We start from the raw sequence: 18981 nt of genomic DNA, 5'->3' as shown, positions 1-18981 counted from the left end.
GGAGGGGGGGGAGAGGAGCAGGCGACAAACATGATACGTTTGTGCCATTTGTTCCTCCCAATTACCCCTCCTCCGGAAGCCTTTTTCTCTTTTGTGTGTAAACCAAGTGTTTCAACAACCCTTGGTGTTTAGAGGTCATATACGAGCCCTCGTCCTTCATATCTATACGAAATGCTAAACCGTTCTTCCAAGCAAGTTGTGTTATACACTGTAGTACATATATACCGAAAGCCCTCCCTCCATCCCCTAAATTAGACGACATGGCAACTACTGTATATACAAATACCTTCTGCGTCATGTCGTAAGAAGTTTGTCAAGCATCCACCCCTGACCATTATTCCTCCTGTGTGTCCAGCGTTATATCATTGCAAGTAGTACTGGCATGTAGTACCCTCTTTTGTATCATGTGTCGTAGTTAAATTCTTCTTCGTGTCTTCACAGTAGCCCCGCTGAGCGCCCGTTCCAGAGCGCCCCGGGCAAGCATACCGCGAGCAAACTTCCACGCCTCAGTATCAGCGGGATTCCACTCCTCCAGCTCAGCCCTGGCATTCAGATCGTCCTTGTCCTTGTCGTCGCCGGCGACAATCTGTCTCGCGCGCTCGAGCAGGATCCACTCTAACGCCGGATCCTCGACGGGATTAACCGCAGCGGCAGCAACGACAGGGGGACTTGTTGACGTCGTGACGGCGAGGTGCCTCCTTGGCAGGGCAAAGCCAAACATCCAGTCCAGATCGACGGGGAGGGGATCCTCGGCCGTGAGCCAGAGAGATGAAGTGCCGGCGCCGGCAGCAGCAATCTCCTTGAACGAGCGGATGGACGCGCCGCCCTGCTCCCCCATCACCGTGGCCACCCACACATCATGCGCTGCACCGCGGTGCTGCACATCGAGCGTGTCGTGCAGCATATCGAGGGCGGCCAAGGTCCAAGGATGCGGCACAACGCCGAGAGTGAACACCCCCTGTTGACTCCCGCGGTACTGGCTACCCGTCGACACGGGCTGCGCGCGGCACGGCGTAGCACACCTGGGCATATTGGGCGGGCAGCCGGCCGACGGCATGATGGGGCAGCCGGCAAGCGACTCGGCGAGCGCAACAGCCTGGCTGGTCATCCTCGTGGTGTGCAGGGGGAACGGCTTGAGCACATCTATACCCTGTGGGAAGCCAGCCTGCCACGCAGCGTGGAGGTGCGTATTGATCAGCGTATCGAGGGACCTCAAGCCCGCGGCCCTGCCGCCGTGATACGCAGCGCGGGCCACGGCAGCGTAGCGCTTTGACACGGTCCGAGGGGAGTAATACGCCACCGACGACGGGGCCGGGTCATCTAGGACGCGGAGTGTCTCCCTGGGCAGCATGGCAACCACATTCTTTGCCGTGGTCGTGTCCAGCGCAGCCTGTACCGCCGACGAGACGGACCCTGCTGGCCCAGATACCAGCGCGCCTCGGAGGCCCTTCCACATCGTCAGCACCGGGTGCAGCAGGGCAGACGGCAGGTCGTCGGATGGCGGCCCCATAGGAACAACCGTGGACTCGACGAGAACCCCACCCGTTCCCGCAGCATCCCACGCGAGCCACCTCAGAAGTTCAAGCTCCAGTGCTGACTCAAGTCCGCGGCGCTTCACCTCCCCGAAGCGCGGATGCTTAGCCGCGTCCCCTGAGCCGAGGACGACGGGGTTGAACCCCCGTACCCACCATGCGCGTCTCCAAGTGAGGAGTAGTGCGTCCTCCGCCTCCTTCTCCTCTCCGTCCTGTCGCTCGTCTTCGTCGTTACGATAGCAGTATATCGGCCGTCGTTCGGGCAGAGGCGGTAGGAGCACACGGCTGTCCTTGGTCAGAGCACCGGATATAGGAGCAGACAGCCAGGCCTCGTCCGTCCACCACGATGAGCCGGCGTATTCGTCATGTTCTCGTCTCGGGGGTGCCCGTGCAGGTTGAGCTTGCGATTGCGCCGGCGGGGGCTGCTGCTGCTGCTCCTGCTGCTGCGTGTCATCCGCCGTCTGCTCCTTGATGTCGCTGTCGGGTAGATTTGGCGACTGCGGTGTCCACGACGAGAGAGAGATGATGAGTGTGATTGCCGCTAGGGAGAGGAGGCCGGTGAAAAGAGTTAGGCGTCGCGTCGTGAGGCGGGGGGACCACAGTCGGAAACGCCGCTTGGTCATGTTGTTGTATTCAGGGACCCCGTTGACCACCACATTGGGGGAGGTAGTAATGATGATGGCCCCCTAGTGGCTGCAAAACAAAAATAGGAGAAAAAGGCCAATCTCACAGCATGGCCGGAGTCGATCAAAAGGAGCGTATGGACTAGAAGTGAAAAAGAGGGAGGAAAACAAAACAATGGCCGCCGTCGACGCTGTTGCGACCAATTCGCATAAAGGAGAGTGTGTGTGTGTGTGCGACAGCGACGTCCACGGACTTCGAGATGACCGGGAGGCCGAAGTTGTGGGGGAATAAGGATGCTGACGATCAGCACCCATTACTCTAGCCATTTTGGGGCTGCACACAGTTCTCATTGTGGTGCCAATCGTGTCCCGTAGGTGCAAATTTAAGCGGCTACACCAGCAAACTATCCGAAGCATCCAGATTGTTGATATTAAATCTATGAGTATGAGGCCTTGTGGCCGACTTTCTCTGCTTTTGTATGCCCGTCTCGGGCTTCTCATCTGCTGTCGACTTGACAGCCTCATAATGGCGATACTCCCTGGACTTGATCATCCTTCCCTTGCTCCGATCAACGCCGATCAATGCCCACCCCAGTCCGTATTTCTCTATCAGCCCAAACGAAAGAACATAAAAAAGACAAGACAGTTGCCAGATAACTCCGTCTCAGTTCCGTATGTATAAAAGAGACTCCTAATGCAGGACGTAAATGACAAAAAGGTATCATGTACACAGCCTGTACATGAGCACATCCCACATGACAGCATGCTGCCCCAAGGACATGAAAAAGAATAGAAATATATATGGTTCTACGACGCGCAATAACCATACATAAAGTATTCTTCCGAGACGGGCACATCCTTTGTACCTGTCCAGGAGAACAAGCAGCGCACTGGTACAGTGGAAGCCAGACGATAGTAGAGAATCCCCTCTTCGCGCTGGCTCTCTTTCACCCACTCCCGTGTCCCATGTTCAGGCAGCGAGCCCCCAGGAGTCCGTATCTCTAGAAATGACAAAGTCTACCCGTTCGTTGAGAAATGGAGAAGGTCTGAGCTGCCAAAGAGAGATGCCCTGGGAAAACGGATGGGGGAAAAAAAAAGAGAGAGAGAAAAGACCAAACCCGAGTAGTAAAAATGAATCCAATGGGAGTAAAGAGAAAAGCAAAGGAAAAAAAGTCAATATAACCCAGAAACTCCGTAGTAGTGCAAAGACCGTAACTTGGTGGGAGGAACAAGATACTTGTACCCTTCCAAGCCAGACCCGCTTGTCAAGGAAGTCTTTGAAGGAGAGATGCGAAATAACCTAGGTCCAAGCTCTATCCATCGACCCAATGAAAGGGGAAAGGAAATAGCTTGATATGGAAAAAGGAGGTTTGTATCTAGATGGAATGCACCGAAACTTAGGTGTACTGGAAGAGGACGCTAATAGACTCTCCGTGGTGGACACGGCGAATAGCCTCGGCAAAAACGGGGGAGATGTCGAGTACCTCGAGCTTGGGGCACATGCGGCGGTGCTCGTCCTGGGGCACAGAGTTGGTGACAATGATCTTGTCAATGGCCGAGGCGTTGAGACGAGAGATGGAGTCGCTGCTGAAGACACCGTGGGTGACGAGGGCGTAGACCTTGGTGGCTCCCTCGCGCTTGAGAAGCTTGGCGGCACGTGTGATGGTGTTTCCCGTGTCAACCAGATCGTCAACGAGGATGCAGACACGGTTGGCCACGTCGCCAACCAGCATCATGCTGGCATTGCGCTGCTCAGTGAACTTGATAGGGCGGCGCTCCTATGAGGGAAAGGGGGGTCAGCATGATGTCCGAGTGTTTACTTTGTACTAGGATGTCAGGAAAGAGACGGCGAGGACATACCTTGTGGATCAGCGCAAAATCAATGTTGAGGCTGTCTCGGATGAGAGAAGCACGCTTGGCACCTCCAGCATCGGGGGAGACGACAACGGCATCGCGGAAGTCGGGGATATTCTGCCGGATGTAGTTTTGGATAAGGGGCTTGCCGTAGAGGTTGTCGACGGGGATGTCGAAGAAACCCTGGTACTGGGGGTCGTGGAGGTCCATGGTAATGATGTGATCGGCACCGGCGCAGGTGAGGAGATCAGCGACAAGAGTTCCCGCCAAGGCGACCCACTGCTTGTAGCCGGGCTTTGCCTGGAAGGCAGCGGCGTGGGCCGGCTTCTCGTAGTCGTGAGTGGTGAAGGAGGGCTCGTTGTTGTAGCGGCTGGTGGTGGAGCCGATGCTGGAAATGGTATCGGATCTCCTGTTGTTGCTATCGCCATTGCTTCCAGATGCTTCCTCAGAAGCGTTTTCGGCAATGGCAGCCTTGGAGAGCTTCTCGGCAAGGCCATTGACCCCGTTGAGGATTCCAGGATTGTTGTTACCGCGGCCGGGACGTGGGGTGGCGGGGACGCTCTCAAAGGTGTAGTCCTTGCGGGAGGACGAGTCGTGGTTCCTGGACAGGGGAGCCCCCGACTTGTTATACGGGAAGTCGGGCTGTCGAGAGTAAGGGAAGAGAGGCACGACGGCCGTAACGCGCTTAGCCGAGCCAGTCTTGCAGGCTGAGATCATGATGCAGAGCTCCATGAGGTTGTCGTTGACGCTGCCGGACCCGGACTGGACAATGTACACATCCTTGCCGCGTACAGAGTCCTTGATCTCGCAGCGGCTCTCACCACCAGAAAACTTGGTAAGAATTCGGCTGCAGGTAGGGATGCCGAGAATGTTGCCAATGCTGTCTGTGAGCTGAGGGTGGGAGTTCCCCCCCAGCAGAACGAGATTGCGGACCATTTTGACGGCGTTCTGGTTCTCTGTCTTCTCCGCTCAAGATGTGCGCGTTTTGTCCCTCGAACACAAATTTGGAGGAAGAAAGGCTTGACTTGTGGTCGTCGTCGTCGTCGCCGTAAGTCGTCGTCCTCGTTTGGTATGCAGGCGGGGTGGCCGATGCCGGGGAGTGGAGATTGGCGATGATGAATGGCTGTCGAGTCAAGGCACAAAGAAGAAAAAGGATAGATACAGCAGCAGGCCAGCTGGATAGGCAGCAAATGTTAAAGCAATTGCACACCAGCCATGGATGAAGATGGATGATGACGAGGGGAAAAAAAGAGGCTTTTGCGGAGACAAGGCTACGGAACCAAAATGTGGAGGAAAGTTCTTTTTTTTTTAACACATGGGACTCGGGAGACTGGCACTGGGTCCAGAAAGATCCCCCCCCCCCCCCCATCCAGTCACGCAAAATTGAAAAAAAATTAAGAAAAATTAAAAGGTGGTGAAGGCCAAAAAAAGTTTTGGCGGGAATCAGCCCCATTGGAAGTCTGCAGGGAAAAAAAATTGCAAGCACTGTGAGTGGTAGAATTCCAAGGAAGGAACCCAATAAGTCTTAGAACCAGAAGGATCCTCCTTGGTTTTCTTCCACTGACGAACTGCTGCCAAATGTGCTGTAAATTGTGTAACAATGCCACCCTCGTTCACCCGACGGCAGAGCTCGGTAATAATAGGTTGGAAGTGTGGCGCACCGTTAAAGCACACTGAAGCCTACCTGTCCCAAGGTAGATTACAGGGGACGCACAGCATGCAATACATCACTGTGAGAGCCCCACACCAGCGTCGTTCCTGTGGGCTATTATTACTTGCTCTGTGACGTGACACCCTCATGCCCAGCAAGAAGAAAAAAAGAAAAAAAGGTCCGCCGTGACATCCAATCCCCGCAACCCGCATACATACATTCAGATAATCACTGCAAATCGTCCTCATCCTCCCCTCCCTTTCCTAGCTGCCCATCATGAAGGTTCTAGAGGCACAGTCTGCTGTCCTTTCCAACTTTGAGGTCTACCAGCACGTCGTCGATCTCAAGAAGCGTAACAAGCAGGCTCGTCGTCGTGGCCCCCCCAACTATGAGACCGTCGTCAAAGAGGTATGTTTACTCTCGAGTCTTTTTATCTGCAGTCGGAACACATCTCCCATATAACAATACTGACTTCCCTCGCAGCTTCGAGACTGGCTCGAGGTCCCTCCCAGCCCCATGGGTCAGAAACCCATGCCCTACAACGCCACCAGCATCCCGACTCTGCTGGAGCGCCTACGCCCATATGATCTGTCCAAGGGCGAGGTGGTCATGGTTCTCAACCTCCGTCCCGCCTCTGTAGCCGCCCTCAACACCGTCGTCGAAGACATGGCTGAGCGCTTTACCGAAGAGCAGCAGGAGGAGCTGGTGGCCATTGTGGCTAGCCTTCTGGGGCAATTCCCCCCTCCTCCAGAGGAGGGAGAGGGCGCCAACAGGGAGGATGCCACTATGGAAGATGCCGCCGCAGCCGCCGCCGCAGCTGCGTCCTGATTTGTGTGTTGCCTCTATTCATCCCATCTCCCCTCCTCCCCCTTCTCCTGAAGAATGGCTCAGATGACAGTGCAGCCTCCTTCACTCTGTCCGCCGGCTGCCGTCGTTGTCTTGACGGCTGTTCTGCACAAGTCCTCAAACGCCGGCTTGAGCAGCTCACCTGTCACGGCAGAGCACTCAACGTACCGATCTGCCCGGATGGTCTGGGACATCTGGTACGCTTCCTGCGGGAGGATCAGGCCATTGGGGTCATCCTCGGACCGGAGATCCCTCTTCAGACCCATGACCACGATGGGCAGCACGTCGCCACGGCCCTCGCTCCGAAACGATCTACGCACCTCATCTATCCACTAAAGCAGGTGTCAAAACATGTATGCATGCGTCACCTGTTGTACTTGAAGGAAAATAACTCACATATCGCTGCAAATTGATGAGGCTGAGGCGTTGGCTTATGTCGTAGCACAATGTGACGACGTCGGGATTTAGCAAGCGCCAATTCTCGGGACTCGAAGTGTCGTAAAATTCTAGACGGTAGTCTTGACCGGAGAGCTTGATCTCAAATATGAAAGGCTGGTCTATGTCTCGGAGGAGCGGGATGGGGTTGACATCCTCGCCGGCACTCAGCCTCCTGGTCTTTTGTTAATATATTATTTATTTTCTGCCATCACAAGACAATTGAAGAGATACCCAGGTTCACGTACGAGAGAAAAGTAGTCTTGCCGCATTTCTCATCTCCTACGAGCAACATCTTGAGAACAACCGACTCATTATCCATGGTAGCAATGCACACTCTGTATGGGGCGCAGCCTCCAGCGTCCAGCCTCCAATACCTTTAGACTGTCGAGACACCTCTGTACACCTCTCTTCCTCATGTACTATCGTCCTGCGCTGATAGCGCTTGAGCCTGGGCGGGTACTATGGGGTGGAGTGACGGTTGGGCAGAGTATTTTCGTAGAAAAGATTCAATATGGTGGGAGTTCCGAGACGACGGAAGATTAAGAATATGACTCGTTGAAGGGTGTTGATAGGGACAGAATCCTGGTGGTTGAGCTTGCAACAAAAGTGTACATTAGACATATGAGGTGGGTTGCGCCACACTGGGCAGAGCTGAGCCACAATACAAGTATTTCCCACCAATCCACACACACTCAACCACACACACACACACACACAACGTCCAAGCCCATGCATGACACAGGAGAGTATGAGAGCGCAAGTGGTGCGCTAACACCAGGAGAACGGGTCCTCTTTTCATTATTTTTCACACAACTCATACCCTCCCTCTCATGCGACGGCTCCGTGCCAGCTTAAAGAGCTGTGCCCCTGCTGAATCGCTTCTAATCCCAAGTGCATCCCGCTCTTACTCACGTGCCGCCGCCGCCGCCGCCGGTACGCCTCGACGAAGGAAGATGGGCGACAACACCTCCGGGCATGACTACACTAAGTGGACCAAGGACGGGCTGATAGAGCGTCTGCGCCGTGTTGAGGCCGAGCTCCAGAAACATCTGCCGATATCAGAACAGCAGCAGCCGAAGGAAGTGGTGGCAAGTGCACCTGCTGCCGCCGCCGCCCCTGCCCCTGCCCCTGCCCCCAAGAAGCGCAAGGAGACGGCCAAGCTTGACCCGGCCAACTACAACACGCGCTATATTGTTCTCAAGCTTGCCTACCTGGGGAAGAACTATGGCGGCTTCGAGTACTCTGCCAGTGGCATCCTGCCCTCGGTGGAGGAGGAGCTCTTCAAGGCCCTGACGCGCGCGTGCCTGATCTTCCCTGAGGACCAGAATGCCGTCGATTTCAGCACGTGCGAGTACTCCAAGTGCGGGAGGACGGACCGGGGTGTGAGTGCCTTTGGCCAGGTAATTGGTATACGGGTGCGGAGTGCCAAGCCGGTACCCGGTAGGATGAAGCGCAAGAAGAAGGAGAGGAAGGAGGATGAGGGTGAAGTAGCAGCAGCAGCAGCAGCAGCAGCAGTAGGGCCTCAACCTAAGACTACGGAGGAGGAGGCCAAGGCCAGGGAGCCCCCGCCATTCGACCCCATCGCAGACGAGCTAGAGTACCCCAAGATCCTCAACCGTCTACTACCCCGGGATATTCGCGTGCTGGCGTGGTGCCCGACCCCGCCGGCCGACTTCTCGGCGCGCTTCTCCTGCCGTGAGAGGGAGTACCGTTACTTCTTCACGCAGCCTGCCTTCAACCCCCCCATCGGGCCCGCGGCGGCCGACCAACCCCACACGGGGTGGCTCGATATTGATGCTATGCGCGACGCCGCGTCGCGCTTCGAGGGCGATCAGGACTTTCAAAACTTCTGCAAGATTGACCCGGCCAAGAACATCACCACATACCGTCGAGGCATTCTCGAGTCCAACATTTATGAGGCCGAGGGAATGGGCACGACGATGCCCCATCTTCTACCCGACACGGCAGTCGCGCCCCCTGATGGCTCCCCATACCCAAAGGTGTACTACTTCCGCGTGAGGGGCACGGCCTTCCTGTGGCACCAGATTCGCCACATGGTCTCCGTTCTGTTTCACGTAGGGCAGGGCCTCGAAAAGCCCGACATCGTCACCCGTCTTCTCGATACGAAGGCTAACCCCCGCCGGCCGACGTACACCATGGCCGACGAGGTGCCTCTTGTCCTGTGGGACTGCGTCTTCCGTGACGACCAAGGCCGTGACTTAGACTGGATCTACGTCGACGGCAGAAACACCTCGGCCTTTGACACAACCGAGTCGCTGTGGCGGCTGTGGCGAGAGGTAAAGATGGACGAGATTCTTGCCAGCGGTTTGCTGCGTCTAGTCGCCCAAGGGGTCAGCGCGGCAAGGAAAGAGACAAGCGATGTGCAGCAGCAGCAGCAGCATCAGCAGGGCGAGACAAGGGGCAAGAAGAAGAGGGCCGGTCTAGGCGGCGAGTACTCAATCAAACGCTTCGAGGGTGGCAATGGCGCCCGCGCGGTGGGCAAGTACCTCCCCATTATGGTCATGAAGCTCATGGACTCGCCGCAGGAGCAGAATGACCGGTACGCACAGCGCAAAGGGTTTTCCAGTCACGCCGAATTGATGAAGGAGAGGATGGCCAAATTTGAAAAGATGGAAGAGGGGGGATAACATGCCTACCTATCTATGCTACAGACGATCATGTTTCTTCTTCTTGTTTAGGAAATAAAAGAAAACCCGCACAGCACGTCATTTCTCCGTTTCAACGTCACGCTATATATGCATGTAAGAAAAAAAAATCAATGTTTTACCCTTTTGCCGGCTCATACAAACACTCCCGTGCGGCCCTCCACACCGTCTCGACGATAGCCCGCGGAGGAAGCAGTCTCGGGAAGACAACGACGACATCCGGCTCATCCTCAACAATGACGACAAGATAGTACCTCACCTCGAAGCCGCGAAACGCCTCATTGACGAGTATGTCGCGGATCTTCTCGGTGGGGATGAAGCGCGTCGCACCCGACGACCCGCCCAAGTAGGTGGGCGGGGAACAGCTGGTCTGTACGCCTAGGCCCCTCAGCACGAGCAGCGACTCGGACGTGTGCACACGCAAGACCACGGCGTACGCCAGCAGCACCGTGGCCGGGGCGAGCACGACAACGGGCGTGGCGAGGGCCAGGCCGCGCAGCGCCACGCCCAGACTCGTGTACGTGTAGAAGCGCTGCAGGACGCTGTGCATCGCCCAGAGAATCACACGAAGTGTCCCATAGCCATCTCTTCTTCTTCCTCCTCCTCCTCCTCCTTCCTGTTCCTCCGTTCCTTCTAGGGATGGAGATGATGTGGCTGTCGTGGTAGCGGAAGAAGGTGCATATGTAGATATCGAGTGGGAGAGTCGAGCGTACGAGACGGCCAAGATGGACAGCCCCAGTGCCACGCGCACAACGAGGAGTATCGTCCGGAGAAGTGTGAATGTGAGCGTCTGTCTGGGTAGCGTGGTGACCGTGAATTCGACCGTCGTAGGCGATGGGCGCCTTATCCGGAGGCGGGGGGAAGCCGTCAACATTTTCTTTTTGATTTCCTTGACTTTCCTCCCTTCTCTCTCTCTCTCTCTCTCCAAGTCCTCCTTTCCCCATTCCAGAGCTCTAGTGGTGTAGTAATAGTACGTACAGCACCTACCCCAACTACTAAACTTGGGTAAACTTCGGGTACGGAACGCCTCTGGAACTACGGGTAACCTTTATAAGCCCAAAAAGAGCCTCAAGTTTTCGGCTGTAATGGTCTAATGGTAGAAGACGCTCAGTTATCTTGACTTGCTCTTACCAAACCCGTAAGATCCCCTCCATGTCGCCCAGCCCGAACGCCGCGGTGGCCGCCCACTCGCATGGGTAACCTGCGATTCTGTGGTTGCTTGGCCCTAAGCGTTGAGAATGATACTTCAGGGAGGCTTCACTCTGCAGAGGCATTCTCCCCGTCGCGTGGCGGGTTGGATTACGAACGTGGGGGGCTTGGTGAGGCAGTTCGAGATGGAGCTGCACGACTACTTTTTTTATCATTTTGAACCTCACCATTTTATTAATATCGTTCACAAAAAATACTGCAGGGTAAGTTACTCCATAATGAAGATATTGATCTCTTTTTGTCCGTTGTAAAATATATGTTGCTTTGTGTACAGGCCCATTCGAACATTTTCATGGTCCATCTTTTCGCCCTCTGTGAAGCCATCATCAGCAAAGTCATTAATTACTACTACAATCAAGCACACCACACACAAACCCCACACAGGCCAGATTTGCATCTCAGCCAAGTAAATAAATCAGATATAGGAATATAGCAGATTATAATAACAAAGTTACCGTGAGGCAGCATTGTATCGAGAAGAAGAGAAAAAAAAGTAAACCCAATACACTTCCATTCCATACTTCCACCACTCCAATCACCCATATCAAACGGTGCACCTTTTTATGTTCTTATATAATATGTCTTCCCCCTACCTCATTTGCCCGCCCCGTCCAAGATCATGATGTCGTGAATTGATATAGACAGAAGGGAAAAGAAATAACAAAAGTAATGATTCAATCACCAACCAATAGCAAAGGAAAGAAAACAGAAATGTGACGAACCAAACATAATTTGAGCCTGCTTACAAACAACATGAAGAATTAAGCAGAGGAAAGAAGAGATGAGAAATGTCATAAGTCATTGAAAAACGAAGAAAGATCAAAAAAAGAGGGGGAAAAGAAGAGAGTATAAAATCCTTGCTACCATCTGACCTTGATATATATATACATCTTCGAAAGTGCAGATGACACAAGGGAAAGCCCCGAAGCGCAAGACAAAGACACCGGAGGGTATGGAAACAATGCAGAAAAGAAAAAGAAGGAAAGAGTACTTAAAACCTCTCGTCAAGGCTCAGCCCGGTGGATCGGTGGGACAGCCCGTGGCCCTCGACGGGAGAGCGGACGACATCCGGGTCGTAATGGATAGGGGGTGCCGTCTTCGGCGGCTGAGGGGGCATAGGGACGCTCTCATAAGGCGCCGCATCTACCTTTGTCACCCTCTGGGCCTCCCTTCGTCCACGACTAGCAGAACGGAGACGCTCTGTGGCCTTGGAGATCCGGTCAGAGAACTTGGCATTGCTGTCGCCACCGTTGCTCCGGCCCCTGCTGTGGCCTCGGGATGCGGGTGGTGCCGGCGGTGCAATCACGGGAACCGTACCGTCGCTAGGGACGGCGACCGGGGCGGAATCATCATCGTCCATGACAATCTCAATTGTGCCGGCCGAGAGGCCGCTCGGCTGGCTGTTTCCCCTCCTGAAATGAGGGGGGAGAGGAGCCGGTGGTGGGGGAGGAGGAGTCGCGAGGTGCTGGAGCTCCTTGAGCATGGGGGGTGCCGGCGGAGGTGGCGGCGGCGGTGGAATGCCTTGCTCGCCCTGCGACGGGCGGCGGCCTGGTGCATTCCTCGAGTGCCCGCTTCCGTGTCTGCGTGCGTGCCTAGGGTCCTGGCCATCTTGAGGGATGGGGGCCGACATGCTTCGGGGGATACCCAGCCTGGGAGGTGGCTGGTACACGGTCGAGGGGAGGAGAGTAAGGGGAGCAGGCTCATCTTTCTTCTCCCGTTCCTCCTCAGATGCATTCGGCGACACCTTGGGCGAGTGTCGCTGGGCAAATGTGGCCGGGATCGGTGGCACGCCGGGTAGGTTTGCATTCTGCTCTTGGGCCATGTTGAGCGCATCATCGTCCGAACCTATGATAAGACGCATTGCCTTGGGGGTTGCGGGCAGGCCGACATTGGGGCCGCCCCTGGCGTACATGCCCTGGGGCGGGGGTTCCGTCGCACTTCGCGGAGGCAGATCCTCATTCCATGCGGGCTCCGCCATCTCGACGCCGATGCGCAGGGGCAAGACATGCAGCTGATCCGAAGGGTTCGGGATGGCGGGTGCACGCGAACGCTGGGCTAGCGACTTGCGACGCTCTTCAAGCTCCCTGGCGGCCTGCTCCTTCTTGAGCTGTCTCTCATCCTTCATACGACGCAGATCGCCCGCATGCTCTGTCGACGTGGCTCGTGAGTGAGTAGCCAGCGAGGCAACGGTCAGAGCATGGAGCTCCTTGGACTCCGAAGCCGCCCTGAGACGCGAGCCACTGCTGGGCTCATCGTTTCCAACAATGGGCGAGGTGACACCACGGCTGGACTGATGCCTGGCCCTGAACATCTCCTGCGCCTGGATGGCCCTCTGGTAGTCTTCCTCGTCCTCGGATCCCTGGTAGTGGGCAGCCGAGGCCGACCGAGGCAGGGGAGAAGACGGGGACCGCTGGAAAGAACTTTCCTGTGCGCTACCGCGACCCCGCGTCGTGTCCAGAGCAAGAGGGCGTGGCTTGGCGGAGTCCGGGCTGTTGTGGCGGTTACGGCTGCCGCGGCTCGAGTTGCGGCTCTTCTGCTTGGACCTGGCCTTGCGAACCGTTGAAGGTTCCGTCCCAACCTCGGAGAAGCGTGGCGTGCTGAGGTTGGCAAGGTCTTCGGGAGACATTGGGACCGGAGAGGTCGGAGACCTCTTGGCAGAACTCTGCCAATTGGTGCTACGGCCACGGTCTTCGGACCGCTCTCGGGACCCCGGCCGCCTCTCGCGGCTGCGGCTTCCGTTGCGGCTCCTGCTCCGATGACGGCTGCTGTTCTTCTTCTTGGAGTAGCGCTGCGCCGTGTCGAGACTGTGGATGTAGTCCTCCTTGCTCCTCACGTTGCTGCGCATGCTCCTCCCGGCACTCGAGGCCGAAGTCAGGGAGCCCGCTATGGAGCCCGCACCACGGCGCCTGGTCGGCCAGTGGTACCGTGTAGACGAGGCCACTGACTGATCCGGAGAGGTGACATCGGCCGGTGTACCATGCTCAGTGTGCAGCTCCAGGTTAACACCGAGAGGGATGCGGTCACGAGATCCATTGCGACTCTTGGTGCGGAATTCTTCCATCCTGTTGAGGAATGCGCTGCCGGGAGGTGGCGGGGGGTCGCTCGTCATCATCATAGGGCTCGCCGTAGCCGCACGCTGCAGGGACTGGCCTATCGAGAGGTTGCTGTGGCTGCCAGAGGCGGCGCGGGAGTGGCCGGCTTTGCCCCTGAGAGTCTCCCTGTTGAGGTCTTGTGGGATCTCGCCAATCGATGGCAGCCGAGCCCTGCCCCTGGCGGAGACAGGAGTGTTGAACCTGCTGTTGTTCGAAGGGCGCAGGAAGGCAGTGGCAGCGTCATAAGAGCCACCAGGAGAAACAGCCGACTCGGCGATGGGTGTGACTCCGGCAGCGATTGGGGTCTGCATGTCGTCGCTCTGGGAGTAGAATTTGGCCTTTTGAGAGTGGTCTCCAAAGGAAGTGATAAGTTTCAGGGCCGAATTCTTGCCAACGCTGCGCTGAGGACCACGCTGAACTCCCGGTGGGGACAGGGGAGGACTGAGGACTTCTGGAATGCTGGGCGTGATATTGGTAAAGTTGAGCTGCTGGGCCGAAGGTGATGTCCACATCTCGGTGGGCTCCTGGTCGGTGCAGGCAAAACATCTGATGGCAAGCTGCTGCTGGTGGTGCTGGACAGCCCACTCACCCCACTTGCGAAGTATGGCAGCCTGGCGCTCCCATACGCCGGGTAGACACAGGCAGGCTAGAATGAGAGCCTCCATGTAACGCTTGTGGGAGATGTACACCTCAATGGCGTCATTGTGGTCTCCCATTCCCAGCATAATGGTCACTGCGACGTGCACATCTCCCGTCTCCAGAAGACGCTGTACGTAGGTACGCCCGAGCTTGTGCTGCGAGGCGTGGCCGCCAATTCCGCTTAGGGCTAGAAGCATCCAGTCTGACGATGTCATGTTCTCGGTGCTGGCTGACATTATGTCAATCTCCATGTTCCCCAGCCACTTGGCTAGGAGAATGCGGCTGGAAGAGCCGGTGGGATGGCGGTTCATCTCATCGACGATGAGCTCCTTGATATCGGAATCCCACCCGAAGATGGTGCTCAGCATCTGACGGCGAAGGTCATCGTTTGTGAGGCGGACATTGTCTGGTTTGGACGGGGCTTTGTAAGGCACGTCGCTCAGACGAGTTCTTGTAAATTTGAAGAGATCATGAACCCTGTTGTCATCCGGGCTCCTAGGTACCTCGTGACGCAGGCGGGAAGGCCTGCGCCCGGAATGCGACACCGAGGATGCGGATGTGACGCTAGAAGAGCCAATCGAGTAGCCCATGGAGTAGTTATCCGCCTCTCGCCTCTGACCGATGGTAGACTGGCTGATGGGAGTTCCGGCAGATATGTACGTGTAGTCACTCTTGGGCCCAGATGCCAGAGAGCGTCCCGGAGTTCGCGAAGCTGCAGAAGACCTTGACCGTGAAGAAAGTCCGCTCCTGCTTGAGCCGGGGCTGTATGATTCGTATGACTCAGTGCCCGAGTCCGGGCCGGGTCGACGGTTGAAGCGGGCAATTGCCGGCATATGGTCCTCATCACTCTCGGAAATGTTGGGCGCAGAGCTCTCCGACTCGGACGTCGTCTGGATAGTGGTAGTAGTAGAGTGGGCTGACTTCATGCCAACCTCTTCGATTGAGTTGGGAGGCGAAGGTGGCAACAGATTGGCCGGGTGCTGAACGTTGGCCACCATGATAGACGGAGAGTTGAGGTCGAACTGTTGTAGGGTGTTGTTCATGCCCAGGGTAAAGAGGCTGGCCCCAGGCCCCCAGAGGGCAAGTCCCTTTACTTTATCGAGAGTGGGGATGTTGTCAGAAGTGATATGCTTAGTTCTCACGTCCCACGAGAGAGTTTGGCTGCCATCTAATGTCAGTTCAGTCCTATATTTTTCCTTGGAGATTGCGCACGATCGATTTCGTATGTGTGCTTACCCGTCAGAAAACTGAATGATGCGACCGTTCTTGGACCATCCCATCCAGTTGGGTCCGTCTGAAATGCTGTCTGACCGCTTAAGGATCCTGACGACTTTGGCGGGCTCATCAGCCGAGTAGGGCTTGGAGACGCTCCAGACGCGGAGGTCCCCGCTATATGTTTGGGTTGCGAGCATGTCGGATTTTTGGCGAGATGAGGATGCATGCCAGGCCAGTGTGACGATAGGCGAAGGCGTCCTCGATGTAGCGAGGTTGTGAAGAATGCTGAATCGAGGCTGAAGGGTGGCAATAAGCAGGGAACCATTTTGATAGCTGATGTCTCGTTAGAATTTGAACGTATGGGTAGATGGCAGATGAGGTAGATAACATACCCAAGGGCAAATGTCCTGCAGTCAGAAGACGGAGCAATTGACGTGATAGCGATCTGATCCAGGGTCCTTGATGAGACGTGCTCCGATGTTTGCGGCTCAAAAAGCACGACGCTTCCCTGCGAATTACCTGCGTTGTGGTTAGCATGCAATGTCCGCCTCTATAAGAAAGACATGCCTGCCTTTCTTGTTTGTACTGACGGGGGAAAGCGGGATAGAGGTGGAGAGGCATACCAAATGCGACACTGCCGTTGGGCATGAACGCCGCAGCAGTGAGGTGGCTATACGACGCAAATCGGGTGATTTCGTCTCCTGTCATCAAGTCCCATACAATGGCCGTTTGGCCAGCATCGTAGCTGACGACGAATCGTCCACTTCCCGTCTCACTTTGATTGTCGACTGCCAGGAGTTGGACCTCTTCAGAATGGTTGGAGAATCTCCTCTCGATGGTTAACGTGTCGTGGTGGCAGCAGACAATCGAAGTGCCCTGAGCATAGAGAAACATAGACCCAGTTGCTGCGCAGGGATCAAAGTGACGAAGATCCTGTGTCGGCGGCATTGTGCTAAAGTCGCTTGCGGCCGCACGGCGCACGGCCGAAGACTTTCCCGTGCTCATTTCGACGGCCGGGATATCTGATCGGGGGATGGATATGGCAAGCTAGATATCGTCACTGGACCCCACAGCGCCCCTCCGTCGGGATGGCCGCAAGGCCGATTGAGTGGCGGGGTGTGTAAGAGCTGAGAGCAACGACAAACCTCTTCTCAAGACAACGAAAGGGCCCGGTCGAGAAAGACAGTCGTCCCCCGAAGACGCTCGTCGTAGAAGCAGGGGACTGGCTGTGTGTGACGGTGCACGGCAAGCAACCTCGGGATTAGGGAATGGCTCTGTGTGATGGGGTGTCCGTTTCTAGCGACACTCGAGGATGGTATATCGGGAGGCTGCGTTTCCCTCAGCTGGTTGACAGCAGAGGGCAAAGAAGTTTGGCTGTCCAGGTTGGCTGTCCAGGTTGGCTGGGACCCAGTGTCGCAGGGCCCGTTGGAAGTTGTCTCTGTAGTGGCGATTCCTCGTTGGGAACGGGTTGTAAGTTGCTGGTGTAAGTTATCGATATCGTAGACACGCGGCGCAGGATGGATGTGTCGAGTTCGAAACAAAGAGAGGTTTTCGTCCCGAGCTCAGAGGATGTATGTAGATAGGTTCTACTCATACAGAATGAAGCAGAAGGAGACGAGAAGAGTAAAGAGGGTGCAGGTGTGTGGGCTGCGTGGCGGTTTTGCAGGAGGATGAGCACGAAGACCTGCTGTTACCCGATGGGGGGAAGGAGTGGGTCGGGCGCTTATAGGTGCAGCCTGTTTGGGGGGTATCGGCCTTGTCTGTTATGAAGTTATCGATGCTACCTTGGTACTCGCAGTATTACTCGTAGTCTGACAGTGCTGGATGGAAGAGGGAAGACGTCAAGACGGGGCAGACGAGACGCTAGGCCGGGGGGAGACGCACGAGTACGAGCAGGAGGGAATAAGGAAGGGGGCATATATCATGGATTATGATGTGTGTGTGTGTGTGCGCGCGCGCGCGCGTGTGTGTGTGTATTATCCTGGATAGTACGGAATAGTCTCGTAGTAGTCGAGGTGTGGTGTACTCGTACTCTCGTAGAGGAGGAGACTACTCCATACGCAGCGTGTGACGATGAGGGGCCATGGGACAAGGTCGGAGTATGGCGCCTAGAGGGACAAATGCGAGCCCGTAAGTGGACGAGGGGAGCTGGTACATGAAATTAGGGCGCTGCCACGGACAAGGGGGCTGTCGAGATACGTACAAACAGGTTGAGTCAAAAGAGCCGGACATGGAGCGGCAGCATCCAAGCTATCAAGGGTCATGCATGCCCCAGGCGCCCGCCTGCACGAATCAGCTAATGAGGTGGCATGCGGCAAGGCTCATGGTGGTTGTGGGACGAGTAGTAGCTATATATTAATAGAGAGTAAGTCGATAATACGGTCTCGGGCCACGCATGGCATAATGCCTGTACTAAACAAAAGAAAAGAATAAACGGCCCTGTTTGCTGCGTGATGGGACGGGAACAGGTTGGTGGTTGGGCAACGGCAGCCATGGCTCACGGGAGTGTGGTGGACCTGCAGTCTGTCAGGTCAGTTACGGGTTGATATCGAGGATATCGAGAATATGAGCACTCCGTACATAGCGTAAGTACTCGTACGTCGTATTCATAGACATCAGGTTGTTTTCTCACCCGATCTGATGGTTTCACCTCCCTCCCCCATGTTGATCCTGGTTTGCTCTCATTCCATCTTCTGTATTGGAGCCTCAGACCAATACTGCGTAGCAGCAGCGTCGAAGCCAACCGAAGACGTCCAGTGCCTGCAGCTAGGTTTCTCGTGGAGTTGTGCAATACAAGCCCTCCATTTGCCATGGACTTTTGATTAACCAAAGGAAAAAGAAAAAAAGGAAGAGAATAGGAGTTATGCGAGAGATGATGGTTGGACTGGTTGGACTGGTTGGGTTGACCTTGGATTGACTGGAACCCTGGATTGCGGGGCCCGTCAGCGACGATGTTCAATGGAAGCGCCTGAGCAAGCGCCGACGTTGATCGCGCCTTCCCGTTGGCTACGGCTTATGCAAGTGCGCGCAACGATCTGGCCAATGGGGATGCCCATCACTTCTACCGCCAAGGATCCGATTCGCCAGCATTCTGAACGGGAAAGTACCAGTCAGCCAGTGTACTTACCTGTACGAGTACTATTGTTCAAGAGCCTGTAGCAGGCCATACAGGTCTCTTACAGGCCTCTCCAGTGCCCAAGCTAGTACCTAAGAAGC

General features: G+C 55.7%; 7 protein-coding genes across 7 annotated transcripts; 2 read left to right on the top strand and 5 right to left on the bottom strand.

Annotated features, from left to right (window-relative positions):
- Window positions 1–415: 415 nt before the first annotated feature.
- Window positions 416–2506, bottom strand: GMORB2_1099 (uncharacterized protein; the record flags this gene model as incomplete). The annotated part of the gene is made up of 2 exons (XM_035463081.1): window positions 416–1650; window positions 2458–2506. The coding sequence occupies 2 exons, from the start codon at window positions 2504–2506 to the stop codon at window positions 416–418; spliced, it is 1284 nt and encodes a 427-aa protein (XP_035324505.1).
- A 1046-nt stretch (window positions 2507–3552) lies between these two features.
- GMORB2_1098 (ribose-phosphate pyrophosphokinase) lies at window positions 3553–4945 on the bottom strand (the record flags this gene model as incomplete). Its single annotated transcript, XM_035463080.1, has 2 exons — window positions 3553–3933; window positions 4016–4945. The coding sequence occupies 2 exons, from the start codon at window positions 4943–4945 to the stop codon at window positions 3553–3555; spliced, it is 1311 nt and encodes a 436-aa protein (XP_035324504.1).
- Window positions 4946–5936: 991 nt separating this feature from the next.
- On the top strand, window positions 5937–6488 carry GMORB2_1097 (RNA polymerase Rpb4; the record flags this gene model as incomplete). The annotated part of the gene is made up of 2 exons (XM_035463079.1): window positions 5937–6068; window positions 6144–6488. 2 exons carry the CDS (start codon window positions 5937–5939, stop codon window positions 6486–6488), a joined length of 477 nt encoding a protein of 158 aa, XP_035324503.1.
- A 59-nt stretch (window positions 6489–6547) lies between these two features.
- GMORB2_1096 (Ras-like protein family, member A) lies at window positions 6548–7263 on the bottom strand (the record flags this gene model as incomplete). The annotated part of the gene is made up of 3 exons (XM_035463078.1): window positions 6548–6838; window positions 6903–7116; window positions 7190–7263. The coding sequence occupies 3 exons, from the start codon at window positions 7261–7263 to the stop codon at window positions 6548–6550; spliced, it is 579 nt and encodes a 192-aa protein (XP_035324502.1).
- A 511-nt stretch (window positions 7264–7774) lies between these two features.
- Window positions 7775–9592, top strand: GMORB2_1095 (tRNA pseudouridine38/39 synthase; the record flags this gene model as incomplete). The annotated part of the gene is made up of 1 exon (XM_035463077.1): window positions 7775–9592. The coding sequence occupies one exon, from the start codon at window positions 7775–7777 to the stop codon at window positions 9590–9592; it is 1818 nt and encodes a 605-aa protein (XP_035324501.1).
- A 136-nt stretch (window positions 9593–9728) lies between these two features.
- Window positions 9729–10160, bottom strand: GMORB2_1094 (phosphatidylinositol N-acetylglucosaminyltransferase subunit H; the record flags this gene model as incomplete). Its single annotated transcript, XM_035463076.1, has 1 exon — window positions 9729–10160. The coding sequence occupies one exon, from the start codon at window positions 10158–10160 to the stop codon at window positions 9729–9731; it is 432 nt and encodes a 143-aa protein (XP_035324500.1).
- Window positions 10161–11810: 1650 nt separating this feature from the next.
- Window positions 11811–16770, bottom strand: GMORB2_1093 (WD domain, G-beta repeat protein; the record flags this gene model as incomplete). The annotated part of the gene is made up of 4 exons (XM_035463075.1): window positions 11811–15711; window positions 15787–16098; window positions 16158–16284; window positions 16389–16770. 4 exons carry the CDS (start codon window positions 16768–16770, stop codon window positions 11811–11813), a joined length of 4722 nt encoding a protein of 1573 aa, XP_035324499.1.
- Between the last annotated feature and the right edge of the window lie 2211 nt (window positions 16771–18981).

Source organism: Geosmithia morbida, assembly GCF_012550715.1.
Source record: "Geosmithia morbida isolate 1262 chromosome Unknown scaffold_1, whole genome shotgun sequence".
NCBI classification, from domain to species: Eukaryota; Fungi; Ascomycota; class Sordariomycetes; order Hypocreales; family Bionectriaceae; genus Geosmithia; species Geosmithia morbida.
Note: the sequence above shows the minus strand (reverse complement) of the source record. Positions and strands in the feature narration are given on the sequence as shown.